This window comes from Hydra vulgaris, chromosome 12 (genome assembly GCF_038396675.1).
Source record: "Hydra vulgaris chromosome 12, alternate assembly HydraT2T_AEP".
Taxonomy (NCBI): domain Eukaryota; kingdom Metazoa; phylum Cnidaria; class Hydrozoa; order Anthoathecata; family Hydridae; genus Hydra; species Hydra vulgaris.
Window position 1 is genome coordinate 42,473,183 of NC_088931.1, and position 19,318 is coordinate 42,492,500.

The 19,318-nt window shown below is 29.8% G+C and overlaps 1 protein-coding gene across 4 annotated transcripts in view; it reads right to left on the bottom strand.

Moving 5' to 3' along the window:
* The window catches only part of LOC100197539 (tuberin), a 100,564-nt gene that overhangs the window by 72,614 nt on the left and 8,632 nt on the right, over nucleotides 1-19,318 (bottom strand). For all 4 annotated transcript variants that reach the window (XM_065813311.1, XM_065813313.1, XM_065813310.1 and 1 more), the window contains exons 3-4: nucleotides 6,158-6,268; nucleotides 2,014-2,093 (exon numbers count right to left, since the gene is read on the bottom strand). In XM_065813311.1, the coding sequence (XP_065669383.1) occupies nucleotides 2,014-2,093; nucleotides 6,158-6,268 (191 nt within the window). The remainder of the gene's footprint in view (nucleotides 1-2,013; nucleotides 2,094-6,157; nucleotides 6,269-19,318) is intronic.

The window sequence follows — 19,318 nt, forward strand, 5'->3', positions numbered from 1 at the left end:
ATATATATATATATATATATATATATATATATATATATATATATCACAGTGACTGGTGAACTTCTATACAGATAAGACTAAATTTTTTTCAGTCAATCGTTATCACAATAGTTTAGATCTTCCTATATTTATGAACGGTGATGTACTCGATGAGTCATCTACTCTTCATCTTCTAGGATTAACTCTTACTTCCAACCTTTCTTGGAAACCATATATCAAATCAGTTGCAAAATTAGCATCTGCTAAGGTTGCATCTCTTTATCAAACTTGTCACTTTCTTACTTCGGATTCTATTCTCTATCTCTATAAATCTCTAATCCATCCTTGTATGGAATACTGTTGCCATATCTGGGGCGGATCTTCTAATGATGCCCTTTCTCTTTTAGACAAGGTGCAAAAACGCATTGTAAACATAGTTGAACCTGCTCTTGCAGCCAACCTCCAACCATTGTCACATCATCGTAATGTTGCTTCTGTTTCTCTTTTCTACAAATACTATAACGGGCACTGCTCTAAAGAGCTAGCGTCTCTTGTGTCATCAACTAAAATTCATTCTCGTGTTACTCGTCATTTAATTAAGTCTCATCCTTTTTCTGTGACTGTTACTAAGTGCTCCAAAAACGCTTATTCATCTAGTTTTTTTCCTTGAACATCAGCTCTTTGGAATTCGCTTCCTTCATCATGCTTTCCTGATTTATATAATTTGCAATCCTTTAAGTCGTCCGTCAATCGTTATCTTGCTCTACAATCTTTATCCTTTCTCTTTCAGTAACTTCCAACTTTAATTAGTGGCTGCTTGCAGCCTTGTTGGAAGCGAAGATGTTTAATATATATATATATATATATATATATATATATATATATATATATATATATATATATATATATATATATATATATATATATATATATATATATATATATATATATATATACCATTGTACTAAAAATAGTAGCCATCAAAAATCAGTTTGTCTTTAGAAACAGCGAATCACTTGAATTGACTTTTTTACATATATTTTAGAAATATGAAACGTATATTTTATTTTATATAGTTGACACCACTGATGATTGGACTAATGATAATTTCTAAGGAGGTTAAAAAAAGTTTAATGGTTGTTGAAGTCATCACTTGAAGGATAAAATATGTTTACACTTTTAATGCTTTTTTTTGTGTAAATCATTTGTGTAGTGATAAAATCTGAATTGTAATTGTTACTTGTAGACTGGCTTTAGCTGCTTCTCTTTATATAGTTCCTTTTATTTCATCGCACCTAATTTTTCCATAGGAGGTCAAAAGCTAAGCCTATCAGGTATAATTTCATATAACTTACTGTACTTTTGTTGCAAAACATTCTGCAATGTCCATCATTTTGCGCTGCTCTAAACTATGGAAATAAGAGTCGGATAAAACGTAAAAAAAAAACGTTCAACATTACTATTAACGTTGCGAGTTTAAAAATATGTAAAATTAAAATTAAAATCCAAATAAAAACTCCAAAAACTGTTGATTATCTAAAAAAACATATTTTAAAAGAAAATACTCCAGAAAACACTTACCACCTATACAAGTTTTATTAAAAGGAAATCCTCCAGAAAATACTTATTACCTGCACAAGTTTTTTATTAGGAAATACTCTTTTTTTCATTTCATGAAAAAAAAAACTCCACATTTAACAAAAAATTTGAAAAAAAAAAACTTCACACCAAAGGGGCTAATTGTCACAAATGAGAGTGTTCTAACATCAAGTAAAGAGCTATTTTTTGAAGATTTTCAGTTTGTTTGTACTTCTTGTTTTGATCAGGACTGCAAAATCACTGTTTTAATTTACTAAGTTGCTGTCTGTCAAAAATCATAAATATCTACTGCAAGCTCCAAATACTTAAAATTTGTCAATTTTAACAATTTTAGTCAACATTGAACAAAGTTATTTAATACAGAGCAAAGTTATTTAACACAGAACAAAGTTATTTAATACAGAACAAACTTACTATTAGGGGATAAAAAATTACCTTGAGCATAAATCTTCGTTAACATCATGATTCTCAATTAAACGAAAAAACTGAACACGAAGTAAGCCAAGATTTTTATACTTAAATAAAATTAATAAAATTATTTGCATTCAAATTCTCTTCCTCTCTCTCTCTCTCTCTCTCTCTCTCTCTCTCTCTCTCTCTCTCTCTCTCTCTCTCTCTCTCTCTCTCTCTCTCTCTCTCTCTCTATATATATATATATATATATATATATATATATATATATATATATATATATATATATATATATATATATGGGCAATTCCAACAGAAAGAGGAAAAAGAACGGTAACACATACTATACTCCATACTCTTTTTTTTAACTATTTAAAAATACTTTTAAGCAAAAAAGTTATTTAAAAAATCATTAAATCATACCATAGCATGGTTTTAATGTTGTAAAGGTTGTATAAACGTGTTTTGACGCTTATTTACAGTCTTGTTGTGTAGCGTTAAAAATCAGATCATATACCCATCATTGAGAACTTTGATGTTTTAGTGCATTTTTTAGCATAATATACATGGTTGTTAATAACCATTTATACTTTTTTTCTTACATCATTGATTGTGTTGTTTTATTTATTGTTTTTAAGCATTGGATTTTTTGTTACAATCGTCAGGGTTACGACTGTTACGACAGAATAAACATAAAAATGCTTGTAAAACTTCAAGTAAAATCTATAAAATTCAGCATATAATAACAGCTTTAAAGTCTTCAACAAACGTTGAAGACTTTAAAGCTGTAACTTTAAATTTCTGGAAAGTTCCAGTCATTTCCATTTTCAGTTTATCTTTAATAGCTTAAAGAGTGTCAAATGTTACGACTACCATTCTGGCAGAACTGCCCATATATATAAAATTTATCATTTTTACTTAATTTTAGGTAAAATTCAATTGAATAAATTTATATACATATATATATATATATAAATATATATATATATATATATATATATATATATATATATATATATATATATATATATATATATATATATATTTATATATATATATATATATATTTATATATATATTTATATATATATGTATATATACTGTCCTCCAAAACATTAGCAACCAAATAAAATGAAAAAAATTTTCTACTTTGATTACTTATTACAGCAACTTTGTTTTTTTAATTACGCTTTAAATGAATTTTTAGGATCAAGGAACATCTTCTTGGCATAGACTCTACGAGTTTATTAATTTTTTCTTGTGTAATCTCATTCCACATGGTTTCAATAGCTTTATATAGTTCATCAGCGTTTTTGAAGGGTCCTTTGTGTTTTAGGGAGAGTTCAACTTGGCACCATAAATTTTCAATCGGGTTAAGATCAGGTGATTGAGCTGGCCATTTCATTACTTTATTTGATTTGTTTCAAACCATTCTTTAACAAGTATAGAGGTGTGTTTGGTGTCATTGTCTTGTTGAAATGTCCATAAAAGAGACATATTATCAGTATGAGGAACCACTTTTTCCTAGAGAACATCATGATAAACATACTGATCCATAATGCCATTTATTCGGTAAATAGGTCCAACTCCACTAAAATCCGAAAAACAACCTCAAACCATTGCACTTTTTCCACCACCATGCTTGATTGTTCCTCTTGTGTATTTAGGATATAAGCGTTTACCTTTAGGTCTACGTACCTTTAAATTTTCATCAGGACCTTTCAAATTGTACTTTGATTCATCGCTCGAGAGTACTCTATTCCAATCATTTATAGTCCAGTCTCTATGAGAATTTGCAAACTCAATTCTAGCTTTTCTATTCTTCTGAGACACGAAAGGTTTTTTTGCTGCTCTAAAGCTCAAAAGTCCTGAAAGTTGTAAACGTCTACAAACTGTATTTTGAGACACGGAAAGTTTCAGTTTTTTAATAGTATCATTAGCGCTGTCAAAGGATTTTTTTTAACATGACGAATAATTTTTTCAATCGGTGAAACAACATGCTTTGAGTGGTCTTCCGCCTTTATGTTCTGTTTCTAAAGGACTACTTTTAATAAATCGTTTGATTATTTGACATACAATTGACTTGTTAATGGAGTATTTTGCTGCGATTTCCTTTTGTTTGACTCCTTTCTTGTAATCTTTTACAATATGTTCTCGAAAAGCTAAATTATACTTGTTTCCTGCCATTATAATCCAAAACAGCATATATACGCGATCTTAAATTAATATTGTAATAGTTGCAACACTCCATATTCATCTCTGGACAAAAATTAACAATTAGTTGATTCTCATTAGTTAAGTACTAATAATTACAACACAACAATTCCCTTGGGCATTATTTCCACACTTGTGCTGCTGATTTTCCGTGAGTTTTTGTGAGTAATTATAAAAAGTTGCTAATGTTTTGGAGGACCACGCTTTTGTGTTAAAATACCAATAAAAACAAAAAAACAAGTTTATTCATTTTTAAGTAGTCTTATTATGTACAAATCTTTTTTCTTATATGTAACATTAAGCATTTTTTTGTATTCAAAGCGTAATTAAAAGATAAAATTGCTGTAATTAGTATTCAAAGTAGAAAAAAAACATTTTTTTATTTTGTTGCCAAAGCTTTGGAGGACAGTGTATGTACATATATATATTTATATTTATATATATATATATATATATATATATATATATATATATATATATATATATATATATATATATATATATATATATATATATATATTTATAAACTACTTAGGTCATTTAAAAAGCTTATAGAGTCCCTTAAAAAATAAAAAAACTTTTTTTTTAATTTTATTTTACTAAACGTTCAAAATAATGTCTATCATTATCTATACAAAGTTGCATCCGAGTTGTTTATTTTTAACATAACTCAAATGAACAATACCTGTTGTTTTAAAGAAACAAACCTGTTGCATCTTACTCTAGTGTTGGACTTTTACCAACTACCGTTAGTCGACCTATGTCCAACTTAACTTATCTCCTTTAATAACATCACAAAGTCTTCATGGGTTATTTCTAAATAGGGTTAAATTTTCTTTACAAGCCTACTTTTTCTTTACAGCTGTATTTTTTCAAATTTGATCGATTAACTCATAGGGTATCCAACACGATTGATTTCATTGATTGTAAAACAATTAATCAATGTCAGGGCTTCAATTATATTATATGTTGCATGAAGGTTTTCTTCAATAATGATGTGCACACATTTGATAGTCCCAGTTGTATACGTAGTTTTAAGGTAACTTGACCAAGATCATCTTTAAGATTCTCTCTACCATCTTTAAATAAAGAAGGCCAACTGTTAACTGTAATATATTTTGAGGCTAGGTCACCATGAACTAATAAAAGTTCTTCTGTTATGGCTTGTGCTGAAACTCCAAGTAGGGTACAGATTTTTAAATATGTTAGATAATTTTTTGCGTTTTTAAATTATTAAATAATGATAATTATTTTTTAATGTTTTAACAAAATTTAAAAAACTTTTTTACACATTAATAACACATTAATAAAATTTCAACAAATAATTAACACGTTCACTGCTGAGATATCTTAAATTATGCTTTATTTCTTTGCCGAGCCATAATAAGCATTACAAGTATACTCGTAGTTGGCATCGAACGTGTTAAAATATTCATAACTAAACACAGTTTAATATTTCTTGTCTTACTACAACTTTATAGATGAAGTTCTACAAACATTTCTAATGGCCTAAATATTATTTTTAATGATAGAAAAATTATTTATTTTAAAAAATAATAATTTAATTTTGAGAAAGAGTAAAAAAAAATTTGTTATTAAAACAATTTTCTTATACAAAAAATTAAGTTGAAAAATCTAAACCAAAAAAATTTGGTTCTTAATCAAATTTAAAAACAGATAAAATCATTAAGAAAGCAAAAAATAAAATTAAAAGTTTAAAAAATAAAAAGAACTTGTTCAAAGTGGAACTTTAAATGCTCCTTTGAAGTTCCACTTTGTTCCAAAGAAAAAAAAATTAATATATAAATTTAAAATTTAAAAAAAATAGTTAAAATATATAAATAATAAAATTATAACCCAATAAGGTTTAATTCTCAAATCTTTTAATGGCCTAAAGCTTATTTATTGCTAATTTACACTAAATAATTTTAAAAACATTTTTAAAATGTAATACCTGACCACGAACCAAAGATATCATAAATTCAAGTGCAGTCTGGCGACCCTCTATATTAACAGAAGGCTGAAAAAGATCTTCAATCTCTTTCCATATTGCTTCTATTGCATGCTAAATGTCAAACATGAGTTTTAAAAAAATAAATTAAATATATCCATAGTTTGTTTTTTTGCTATTTTTCTAAACTTCAATCCCACTAAGACCGCAAATAAACAATATTTAAGCTGGCAAATAAAGCAAAAGAGTTAAAGAGCAGAAAACAGTTGAAAACTTAAAAAACTGTAAATTGTATAAGTCAGGTAAGTATGAAGACAGGAGACAATTCTAAAGCATTGATGTTTGAGGAAAAAATTTAGATGAATAAAAGTTTTTTAAACACAAAAGAACAATTACAGTAAATTGCTGAATAATAAGTCATGCAAGATTGAGTTTGGGTTAATGGAAAAAGAGATGTGCAGTGTTATAATGCAGAATGCAGTGTTTATAATGCTACATTTCAGCAAATAAAGAAGTTCAAATCTTGTTTAAAGCATAAATGATTTATCAAAATGATTATCAATGAAATCTCATAAAATTCTAATCCTTTGAATTAGATAAAGCATGGTCTTCTACAAATTTTAAGTAGTTAAAAGCACAACATAAAAAACAAAAAAAAAAAATTAAGTGTAAGTTCTTTTTTAAGAACTTAAACTCAATTATGTTTTTTTTTAAATGTTTAGGAAAGAAAACCAAAAAAACTATTGCAATAAAAATGAGCTAATTTTTTTTCAAGAATAAATAAAATTTCAATATTGAACAATATTTAGTAATATTTTTTAATAAATTTGAGAGTTAAGCCAAAGCCAAACCCAAGCATTAACTTTATTTCTGAAAAATTTAAGTAATTAATTTTAATTTTTAAAAATATTTCTAATTCTGATTAAAAAATTTAAGTAATTAATTTTTTAATCAGAATTAGAAATATTTTTTAAATCGAAACTAAACTATATATTTTTTTATCCGTATAAAATTATATATTTTTAATAAATTAATTTTGAATTAAATCATTTTTTTTTTATCAGAATTAAATTACATTATAATGATCTTTGTTTCAAACTTAAAGTATTAGCATTTTTCAAGTGAAAAAATTGATCATAAAAAAAACTAATTATAAATTATTGACATAAAAAATTATAAATAATTGACATAAAAAAAACTAATTATAAATTATTTATTACAATACAGAAATTTAAGTAAACTTTTTTAATGCAATCAAAAGTTGCATAAATTTTATTGTGCTTTCAAGATGATGAATAAAAGTTTTTGTTATGTATATTTCTTTTATGATTTTTTTTTTATTTAACATTCTTATTAATAACTTCACATTAAAAAAAAAAAAACTACTTCTAATGATTGTTTAATAAATAAACAAGTTTTATTTAAATTCTTGTAATAATTCAGCAATAATTTATAAATGTTGCAATAATTTAGTTTCACTTTTTAAAATTTTAAAAGTGAAGCAATTAAATCATTCCATTGCAAAGGAAAGATTTAAGTTTAACTTATTCGTAATTTGAAGTATTTAAAAAAAAGTAATCTTATTAAAGTTTTTTAAAAAGACATGGAAAAATAGTTTAAAATGTTTAAATTTATCATAAAAAATACATGCCTGTTGAAAAAAATTTACATATTTAAAAAAATTTACATATTTAATTTAAACAAAATGCATTTATTTTTAACGATCATTATAATTAATCTTTTATTTCATTAAAAGCCATCGCAAATAATAAAAACGTTAGAAAATATTGATGGTAATTGTTGTTCGTAACGTAATGATGTTTCTTTTGAATTTAAATTGTTAAAACTTTAAAACATCCGTGGTCAAATTTTAAAGAAAAAACATTATGAGCGTGGTCAGATACAGAGTGTGCTTGCACGCCATACCTGTCCAAGCCTCATATACTATGTATATATAACATATATGAATGTGCGCTTTTATACTTGTAAAGTTATGAAATATATAACTGTATACATATATATATACACACACACACATATATATATATATATATATATATATATATATATATATATATATATAAATATATATATATATATACATATATATTTATATAAATATATATATAATATATATAAGTTAAGTATATATATATATATATATATATATATATATATATATATATATATATATATATATATAAAAGATTGATAACTTTATACAACCTCGTTTCCCTGTATCATACTTTGATGAGCTTTCATTTAAGATTAAATAAAATATTACATTCAAGGCGATTTGATAAAAAAATCTCACACACAAAATGATTTTAAGAATTTTATTTATCAGCTTTTTGGCCAAATTTTTGAAGTAACTGTAAGCAGATACAAAATTGAATACAAGCTGTAGAGTCACATGCATACAACATTATAAAGGATCATCAAACGCAAAAAGAAGTCAAATATTCACGTTAATGTCATTAGAGAGAATGAATCTCAGTGGGAGGTTGTCCTTGTTGCGGCAGGAGTCGTGCAATTCTTGCATAACTTTGATGGCATGCTCGCAGCACTTGTTGCTTCGGGCAATGTTAATTGGAGAATTATCTGTTTTCCAGTGAGTCTTCAAGCAATTGAGAGCTTTTGGGTAGTCATTCAAAGCTTCAGATGGTTCTTTAAAATCTTCAACGCAGAACAATTGACTGCAAGTAAGTAAATAAACGCTAGAATGGCACGAGAGTTCCAGCGTGCATTGTTGATGTTTGGGATCTGTTTGAAATTCATGAAGGGGATCTCATTTCTCTCAGTTAAGTGACGGAAGACACAAGTGAGGTGGTAGAGAAACTTCACGTCATCTCTCCAGCTTCCTGTTTCCTTAATCTCAGTTTTACTGTTGCTGAATGCTGCTTTCAATTTATCGTAATTGCTCATCAAATCCTGCACAAAGAAATACTCTATGTTTGGTAATTTAGTCGACCCATGGAGCTCATCGCCCATGAAAACGCGGAGAACACGGTCTAGCACATGGCGCTGGCAACTAATGAACTTGGGTTTGGGGTGACCTTTTTCTTCGAACATTTGCTGCAGGCAAACAACAATGCCTGTCTTCTTGCTGGTATTCATGTTTGTTGTGTCAGCAACAATCATCACAACTAATCCCCACAGGTTGAACTCCACTAACATATCCTGGAGTCCTTCTGCGATCATTTGAGCTTTCCCCATCTTTCAATTTTAGCACAGTCAACTTAATTTCTTTAGATTCATTTTTGAGGACCATGTTTTGATATTCAAATCCCTCAATGTGTTTGCCATCAAAGTGTATGCTCCACTTCTCCAGATGAAGCGTGCTCACCAAGTGTTTCTTCACTTGAGCAGCTCTCGTGTAGATAGCCTTGTGGATTGCTGACTGACATGGGATTAAGATTTCAATCCCCTAACCAGAAAGCTGGCGGCACACCACTGGGACGACAGCTTTGATCATGTAACAAGATGTTTTGTAATGCCTGTTGGGTTACGCTTCCTTTTGCTCATTGATGCTGCATTGTCATCCTCCCAAGGACTGTTTGTACTGTTCTCGGATGAGTCCATGCTACTACTAGAAAAAATATTATAGAAATTTTCAAAAACATTGGCTTCCAAATTGAAATTAACATTAATTTAAAAATTGTGAATTTTTTTGATGTCACATTTAACCTCTCGGAAAATTCTTATAGGCCTTATAATTTAATATAAGGCCTATAAGAATTTATATATTGGGGGGGATGATTCGAATTTATATTTATTAATATAAATTTGAATCATCCCCCCTAAGTCTTAAAACAAATTCCCATTTCAATTAACAATAGACTAAATCAAAACTCTTCTAATGAAAATATTTTTAACTCTTCCAAACGCGTGTATGAAGATGCTGTTAAAAGCGGATTTAAAAATTTCGAGCTAAAATTTGAAAAAAAAATTGCAAAAAAGCAAAATAGAAATATAATTTGGTTCAAACCTCCGTACAGCAAATGTTTCTTGACTGCCCTATGAATGGCTAATGCTTATCAAAAATTATTATTTACAAATGCATTGTTTCCTCATGTAGTTAATGCAACTTCCTGGTTGCAAAATACTACAGTTACTACATAATTAATTATAACGATTCCCAACTTCCTGTGAAACAACTTTTTTTTATAATTTGAAAATTTTTAATGTTTAGACATTCTTCCTGATGAACCTACTGATGGAGAAACACTATGTAGAAGAAAGAAAAAATTAGATAAGTGTTTTTACTAATTTATTATTGCTCTGTTCTTTAAGAACATTAAGCACTCTGTTTGTAGATTACACTAACATAATTTATATATTTATATATATATATATATATATATATATATATATATATATATATATATATATATATATATATATATATATTTTAGGGTAATGACTTTTCAATTTTTTTTTTCAAACATTATTTCCTGTAGCACAAATGAATGAACTTTTGCCTATTAATGACTAAAATGACGTTTGTTCCATTAAAATATTGAAAAAGGTTACGCACAATTTGAACATCTTGTTCCACCGGGGTAACGCCGACACACTACCACGGGGCAATGCTGACAGGTGTCGGTATTGCCCCAATATTTATAAATTATTTAAGGTGGTCCTATACTAGAAAAAATCAAAAAAATCATTTTATCAAAAATTACAAATTCTGAAATTTCAAACATTCTATATTCCGAATATATACAAATCATTATAATAAATTATATTTCAAATACTCTAAAATTGTAAATTTTGTAACGAAGTAATAATTTTTCCCAAGCAACACCCCCTAGCAACAGATTTTTTATATTAAAAAAAAGCTATTTTAGAGTTTTTCGCCATTATACACTAGATTTTTAACACTATTAGAAACATTAGAGCCAGTAACTGTTTCCTGTTTGCTTAACTTAAGAAAGTAATGACTTGCAAGAAAAATTTGCATGTTTACAATTATTACTTATAGAAAAGCCTCGTGTTTAACTTTATTTGATCTAAATACTTATTATTTGTTATGGGAAAAAGAAATCTAAGAGTAAAGTTAGATGTTGCAGGATATTTAAAAATATGTGTTTGAGAGAAAATCAGTTTTCTTCTTTATCAACAGTTTCTCATAGCAATTAAAGCTTTAGCATTATTTTAACATTAATTTTTTTCTGTATTTATTATAACGCTCAAGTTTTGTTTGCTACAAATTAAATATATATATATATATATATATATATATATATATATATATATATATATATATATATATATATATATATATATATATATATATATATATATATATATATATATATTTATTTATTTATTTATTTATTTGTATGTTTATATATGTATATATTTCATTTTTTCTCATAAAATATCTTTGTTGTTTTTCTCAACATAAGATTTTTTTAGCACTGTGCGATAAATATCTTGTCATTGCTTTGTCTGAAGTTTTAAGCATTTATTTATTGCATATATATATATATATACATTCACCTTACCAAAATAAATAATGTCAACGAACCGGTTCAAAAATGGTTGTGTCTTTTCCAAGCCTTTTTGTAGCTTTTTTTAAGCCTTAAGCCTGTTTTCCTCCTAAATTTTCAATAACCTGTTAAATCATTAGATTTTGGCAGGGTGAGTGCAATTATATGTTGTTAAAAACTTGTGAAAATTTCATGGTCATACCATTCTTGGTTTACAAATTGTTTATCGCAGCATGTAGTCCATATTTTGGGTCCATGGACCCAAAAATTTGACCCTATTTATTTATTTTTTCACTTTTATAATTTTTACTGTATTTTAAACATAAAATGCTATATCATTTCTAAAAAATCAAAAAATTAGAATGTATATTAAACTTTTTGGGTTTTCTAGTATAGGACCACCTTAAAACAGTTTGGAAATGTTAAAATATTTTATTTGTATTGCCTTTCAGATGGTGAGATCAAGAAAACGCACCTCCGAGAGGGGTAAATGGGACGAGGAAACTTTAAAAAGAGCATTTCAACTTGTACAAAATGGCAGATCCGTAAAAAGTGTTTCAGATGAATTGGGGACCAGTATTTACTCCTGAACAAGAAGTATTACTTACTGATCACATCAAACAACTATCAAACCAGTTTTATGGCGTAACCCTTACTGATTTGTTGCGACTAGCCTTTGACCTCGCTGACAGGTTAGACATTAAAAATAGTTTCAATAAAGTTACTAAGATGGCTAGAGGCCTCTGGGAGCCATCTATACATGCTCTCACAACGGCTGGTTGTTAGACATTCATGGCAATCACATTTCTCTAGAGAGTTATGAATTTTGAAGAGCGAATCACATTAATGTAGTTTCTATACCACCCCATACATCCCATAAGCTACAGCCTTTGGATTTATCATTTTATGGGCCTTTGAAAAAAGCATTCAACATACAGTGTGACGGATTCTTAAGAGCTAACCGCTTCCAGAAAATAACAGTGTAGGACATTGCTTCTATCTTTAACGAAGCATACATGAATGTCACAACAATGGAGAAAGGGGTTTCAGGATTCGCTGCATCCAATATTTTCCCTTACAAGCCAGGAAAATTCAGTGATGTGGATTTTATCTGCGAGAACATGATTCAACAACCAGTCATAATCGACCACGAAAATGTTGATGAACCACCCAACATGGAATCTATTCAAGATATCAATCTGCCTTCCGCTAAGCACCCAGAAACCACCAATGAATCAGCTACTGAAACTCGACAGCATTTAGGGCATCAGAAGGTTGTGCTAAGAAAACTGCTTGCTGGAATTTAACAGGGATTTATGCTAATCCAGAAGCTGGTTCTTCAAAGCAGGACACAGTTCTAAAAGCTGTTCCAAAAACCTCCCAAAGCCCAATATGTTTCAAAGAAACTCTGGAATATTTGTCACCCTTTCTATCTTTGTCAACATATAATAAAGATGATCGCAATAACAGAAAGCAACACTCCATTATCATGACAGGAACCCCTATGAAAGCAGTTTTGGGATTGATTAATTTTTAAAGGACACTGAGATGTGTCTAGTTTGTAATAAATATGGAAAAAAAACTGAACCCTGGCATCGTATTGTGTCTATTGTGGAAAATGGGCGCATGTAGATTGTAGCGGTTATGATTCCCCCGAAAACTGTATTTGTGACTTTTGCCCTACTCATTAATCTTCGATTTGAAAAACGTTTTTTTCATATCTCAAAGAGTTAACCTGTCTTACTTTGTCATTATCAATTATATACTACGTTTATTTACTGTCCTGTTTATTTACTGTCATTTATTACCACGTTTATTTACTGTTCTGTTTAATGCTATGTTTATTTACTGTCCTGTTATTTACTGTCCTGTCTTACTTTGTTATTATCAATTATATACTATGTTTATTTACTGTCCTGTTACTACTGTTTATTTACATGTCCTGCTGCCTTGTAGGATACGCCTTTTAAGGCAAAGGCTAGGAGATGCCAACTCCGACTTGAAACACCCCCTGTCTTGGGGCTCAAAATTCTCATCTTGGGGAGATGTTAAATGCATCCGGCTACTGTCTTGCAGAAAGCCTCCTAGGCAAAGACTTAAGGGGTAAACAGATTCTATCTGTTGACCAGCTTCGCACCCCTTCTTCATCTATTAGGTTGGCACAGATGTATTTTTAATACATTGTTTCCAGCTTAAGATGTTGAATGCTGGATCTTCTTGACTTAATGCATGGATTTTGCTTGTGCCTCTGTTTTTATAACCAGACAACTTATTCTATTATCTCCTAATGAGGGTACAGCTCCAAAACCCAGTTTTATGGTACTGAGGCCGGCTGGTAGTCAGGTTTCCCAAACTCTGTGTTAGCTCTCAGAGAGGCTGATTCCATCAACAGCTGAAAAATATTAAAGTATTAACAGTGCCAGGTTGCGCATGGATGGCGTCCCTGTTTGTACTTTTGGTGTGCATTGCGGAGGCCAGACTTGGAGCTCTTTGTTATGCCTGAGGGTGTATTAGCAGTAATGAGGCAATTGGTTGGGCTATTAAACGGTGTTCTGAGTACTATCTATGCTTTGAGTCAAGTTCTTCAATCTAATTTTAAAATGAATAAAGTACCAAAAACTATAAAACACAAAAAACCATCATTATCACCAAGTTCTCTAAACCAATCATTCACTAATACTGGTGGTCTTCGAAGTAACTTTTCTTCTGTTGAGTCTTATATCTTGCAAAGTTCACCAGACCTACTTGCTCTTTGTGAGACTAACTTGAGTTCAGCTGTCTCATCTTGCAATCTTAGTGTTGATGGTTATCTTCCCTTAATTCGAAAGACTCCAATAGTCAAATGCTTGGCCTAAGCATTTACATTCTTAAGAATTCACCCATTTGTCGTGAAACTAGGTTTGAATCAACGGACTATTCATTCATGTGCTTTCATTTAGCACCACTTCACTCTATTGCCTTCTATTTGTTCTATATCGCTCTCCTTCATCTCAAGACTGCACTCTTTTTGATGTTACTTCTGATAATATTGACCAAGCCCTCTCTCTTTATCCATCAGCCAATATAGTTGTTGTCAATGACTGCTCACCACTATGAATGGCTTGGCTCTAGTGTCAGTGACTCTGCAGGCATTAAAGCCCACAACGTTTGCCTTTCACAATCCCTAACTCAATAAGTCAACTTTTCAACTCGCTTTCCAGACAACCCGAATCATTTACCTTCTCTACTCGACTTATGTCTTGTTTCTGATCCTAGTCAGTGCTCAGTTTCTGTACATTCACCCTTAGGTGCTTCTGATCACAGTTTGATCTCTCTAAAACTAATATCTCATTCTTCTTCATCCCCTGAATCCCCCTATTATCGTACCTCTTACAACTACAGTAAAGCTGACTGGGATTCTTTCCGTGATTTTCTTCGTGATGGCCCTTGGGTAGAAATCTTTTGTCTTCCTGTCAACAAATGAGCATCTTACATAACTTCGTGGATTTAGGCTGGCATGGAATCTTTTGTTCCCTCTCTACGCTCTCGTGATTTCTGGAGAATCTTTAATAATATCAATATTAGGGGCAAATCTTTAATTCCACCTCTCATGTATGGTTCAGACTTTGTCACCTCACCTAAAGACAAAGCTGAATAGTTTGCTAAAAACTTTTCATCAATATTATCTCTTGACTCCACTAGTTGCGTTCTACCTGATATTGCCAACAAACAGGTCAATCCATTGCTTGACATTCTTATCACTCCAGCTTCTGTATCTAAAGTGATTTTCTGCCTAGACTCTTCTACAGGTTGTGGCCCGGACAACATACCTGTTATTGTCTTGCAAAAGTATTCTCCAGAGTTGTCGTCTATACTCTTAAAACTATTCAACAAGTGCTTATCGGAGTCTTGTTTTCCAGCCTGCTGGAAAACAACATCTGTTATCCCTATTTTCGAAAGTTCTGGAGAGCAATCTGATTTGTCTAACTACCGCCCCATTAGTCTTATTCCTATCATAAGCAAAGTTTTTGAATCTTTAATTAACAAACACTTAATTTTTCATCTTGAATCTAATAACTTACTTTCTGATCATCAATATGGATTTTGATCTTCTCGTTCTACAGCTGATTTGCTAACATTATTAACAGATAGGTTTTATCGTGCATTAGACAAGGGTGGAGAGGATAAGGCCATCGCTCTTGACATTTCAAAAGCTTTTGATAAAGTTTGGCATGCTGGTCTTCTCCATAAGCTTTTTTCTTATGGTGTATCTGGCAATATCTTTAAGATTATTGAATCCTTCCTTTCCAATCGTAATATAAAAGTTATTCTCGACGGACAGCACTCTTCTTCTTATTCTGTAACTTTAAGGGTTCCTCAAGTTTTTATCCTTGGCCCAATACTCTTCTTAATTTACATTAACGATCTTCCAGATATTCTCATATCTAAGGTGGCATTGTTTGCTAATGATACTACCATTTATTTTTGTCGTGATAAGAAACAAATACTCTCTGATTGCTTGGAGGGGGCATTTGAGCTTGAAAAGGATCTCACTTCTGCTACAGCATGGGGCTCACAGTGCCTGGTGAACTTCTATACAGATAAGACTCAACTTTTGTCAGTCAATCGTTATCGCAATAGTTTAGATCTACCTATATTTATGAACGGTGATGTACTCGATGAGTCATCTACTCTTCATCTTCTAGGATTAACTCTTACTTCCAATCTTTCTTGGAAACCATATATCAAATCAGTTGCAAAATTAGCATCTGCTAAGGTTGCATCTCTTTATCAAACTTGTCACTTTCTTACTTCGGATTCTATTCTCTATCTCTATAAATCTCAAGTCCAGCCTTGTATGGAATACTGCTGCCATATCTGGGGCGGATCTTCTTATGATGCCCTTTCTCTTTTAGACAAGGTGCAAAAACACATTGTAAACATAGTTGGACCTGCTCTTGCAGCCAACCTCCAACCATTATCACATCATGTAATGTTGCTTCTCTTTCTCATTTCTACAGATACTATAATGGGCACTGCTCTAAAGAGCTAGCGTCTCTTGTGCCATCAACTAAAATTTATTCTCATTACTCATCATTTTATGTTCTCATTTTTTGTTCTCATCATCACAAATTGTTCTCATTACTCGTCATTCAATTAAGTCTCATGCTTTTTCTGTGACTGTGACTCGAACATCAGCTCTGTGGAATTCGCTTCCTTCATCATGCTTTCCTGATTCATATAATTTGCAATCCTTTAAGTCGTCCGCCAATTGTTATCTTGCTCTACAATCTTAATCTTTTCTCTTTCAGTAACTTCCAACTTTAATTAGTGACTGCTTGCAGCCTTGTTGGAAGCGAAGATGTTTATAAAAATAAATAAAAAAATGTAACAATAAAACATGTTTGGTGAAATAATTGTCTTATTAATTACTAATGTCAGTATTACCCCAAAGTGGTGTCACAATTACCCCGGTGGCTGGGGAAATACCGACACTTTAATTACAAAAAACATTCATGTAGCATTTGTAATGTAAATAATTTTAAAACATTACATATTAATTTGATGCAGAAAATTAGGACAAATCCTTAGATACTTTCACCAAAATTGTAACTAACCTAGAAAAAATTATAAAAATCAAATTGTATTAAGGTGTTGGCATTCCCCTGGTCTACCCTATACATTATTGCTTCATTCTTTGAAGAACATTAAGCAGTTAAAGCGGGTCAAATGAAATATTTGTTAGTGGTGTAGTGATAGAGCGAAAAGTAAGCAAGAAGTTCTGAGTTTAATCCCCATCACATCCCTGGTAGTACCGCAATAAACTTGTTTCTTTGTGCAGCTGCCTTGTTTGTCAAGGTTCATGTTTCGGAGTTATAAGGTTGAGAGAGGTTTGTAACCAAAACTAAAAGTAGCCTCCTCGACTGTAGTGGCTTTGGAGATGTGAATAGAAAAAAAATTAAAAAAAAGATAGTTCAAGGATTTTTTCTTTTTTTTTTTTTATGGGAAAAGATTTTTAATTCCTTTTTTTTTTTAATTTGGAGATATTTTTGAGGTGTATTTAAATATATAAAGACCAAATATTTTTTTATTAAAGTTGTCACTTGTGCTGAACTTGAGTTGTGTTGAATTTGAATTAAGTTGTCACTTGTGCTAAATATTTTGGTGCAATAAAACTTGGTGCCTTTGATAAATAGCTATGGAATGCATGTTTGATAAAGCTAAGCCTTGCATTTTGAATTTTTGCACTGGTACCATTCACTATTTTGACTAGCTGAAACTTTGCTTAAAACATTGCAATACTTTGCTCAAATCATTATGATATTTTTACACTTGCTGTTGTTGATTGATTTATCTACTGCTCATTATCCTTTTTTTAGTATAAAAAATATTTTTTTTTACTCAAAATTTTTTTTAAATGTAGTATTAATTTATTACATAGAACACATTTAGGGGGTGTCATCAGACATTTTTTAAAAATGTTGTTTTTAGAATCACCCGAACCGGGAGTTTACTGTGTGTGTGTATATATATATATATATATATATATATATATATATATATATATATATATACATATGTATATACATATATATATACATATATATATATATATATATATATATATATATATATATATTTATATATATATATATATATATATATATATATATATATATATACATATATATATATATATATATATATATATATATATATATATATATATATATATATATATATATATATATATATATATATATATATACACAGTAAACTCCCGGTTATTTGAACCTCCAAGGGGAACAAGAATTTACTCCGAATAACAGAAAGTTTGAATAACTGAAAATCTTCTTTAAAGTGACCAACTTCAAATTACTATTAAATTTTAACAGTTGTAGAAAGTAAAAAAGAAAAAAAACTTTGGAACAAGATGCCATTTAAGTCTTTACCTTCTAAAAAAAAACAATCTAAAATAAAGAAATAAAATATTTACAATTTTTCAAAAAAATCGTCCATTTTCAATTGCTTTTTTGCCTCTAAAGAATGATTATCAAACATCTTTGATACTAGGTTTAGCGATTGTCGGATTTCGACCTTGTTATTTTCAAAAAAAGACCAACATTCAATTAACTTTATTGCACGTGCAACCTCTGATAATTTTGGCTAAACAGGAGGCAAATCGTTGGAATCTTTGTCTTTCTCCTTATCTATCTCAGGGTAGCAAGGAACCACTACTAGAGTTGGAAATTAAGAAAAAAGATGAAGCTTATAGCGCAAGATAATGATTGACAGATGACTTAAAAGATTGCAAATTATATGAATCAGGAAAACAAGATGAAGTAAGCGAATTCCAAAGAACTGATGTTCAAGGAAAAAAACTAAATGAATAAGAATTTTGTGAGCACTTAGGAATAATTACAGTAAAAAGATGACACTCTATTGAATGACAACTAAAACAAGAATAAATTTTAGTAGATGGCACAAAAGACACTAAATTTTTAGAGCAGTGCCCATTATAGTATTTATAAAAAAGAGAAAGATAAGCACCATTAAGACAATATGATAATAGTTGGCTGCAAGAGCAGGTCCAACTATGTTCACAATGCGTTTTTGCATCTTTTTTTATAGAGATGAAGAATAGAATGGGGAGTAAGAAAGTGGCGAGCACGATAAAGAGATGCAACTT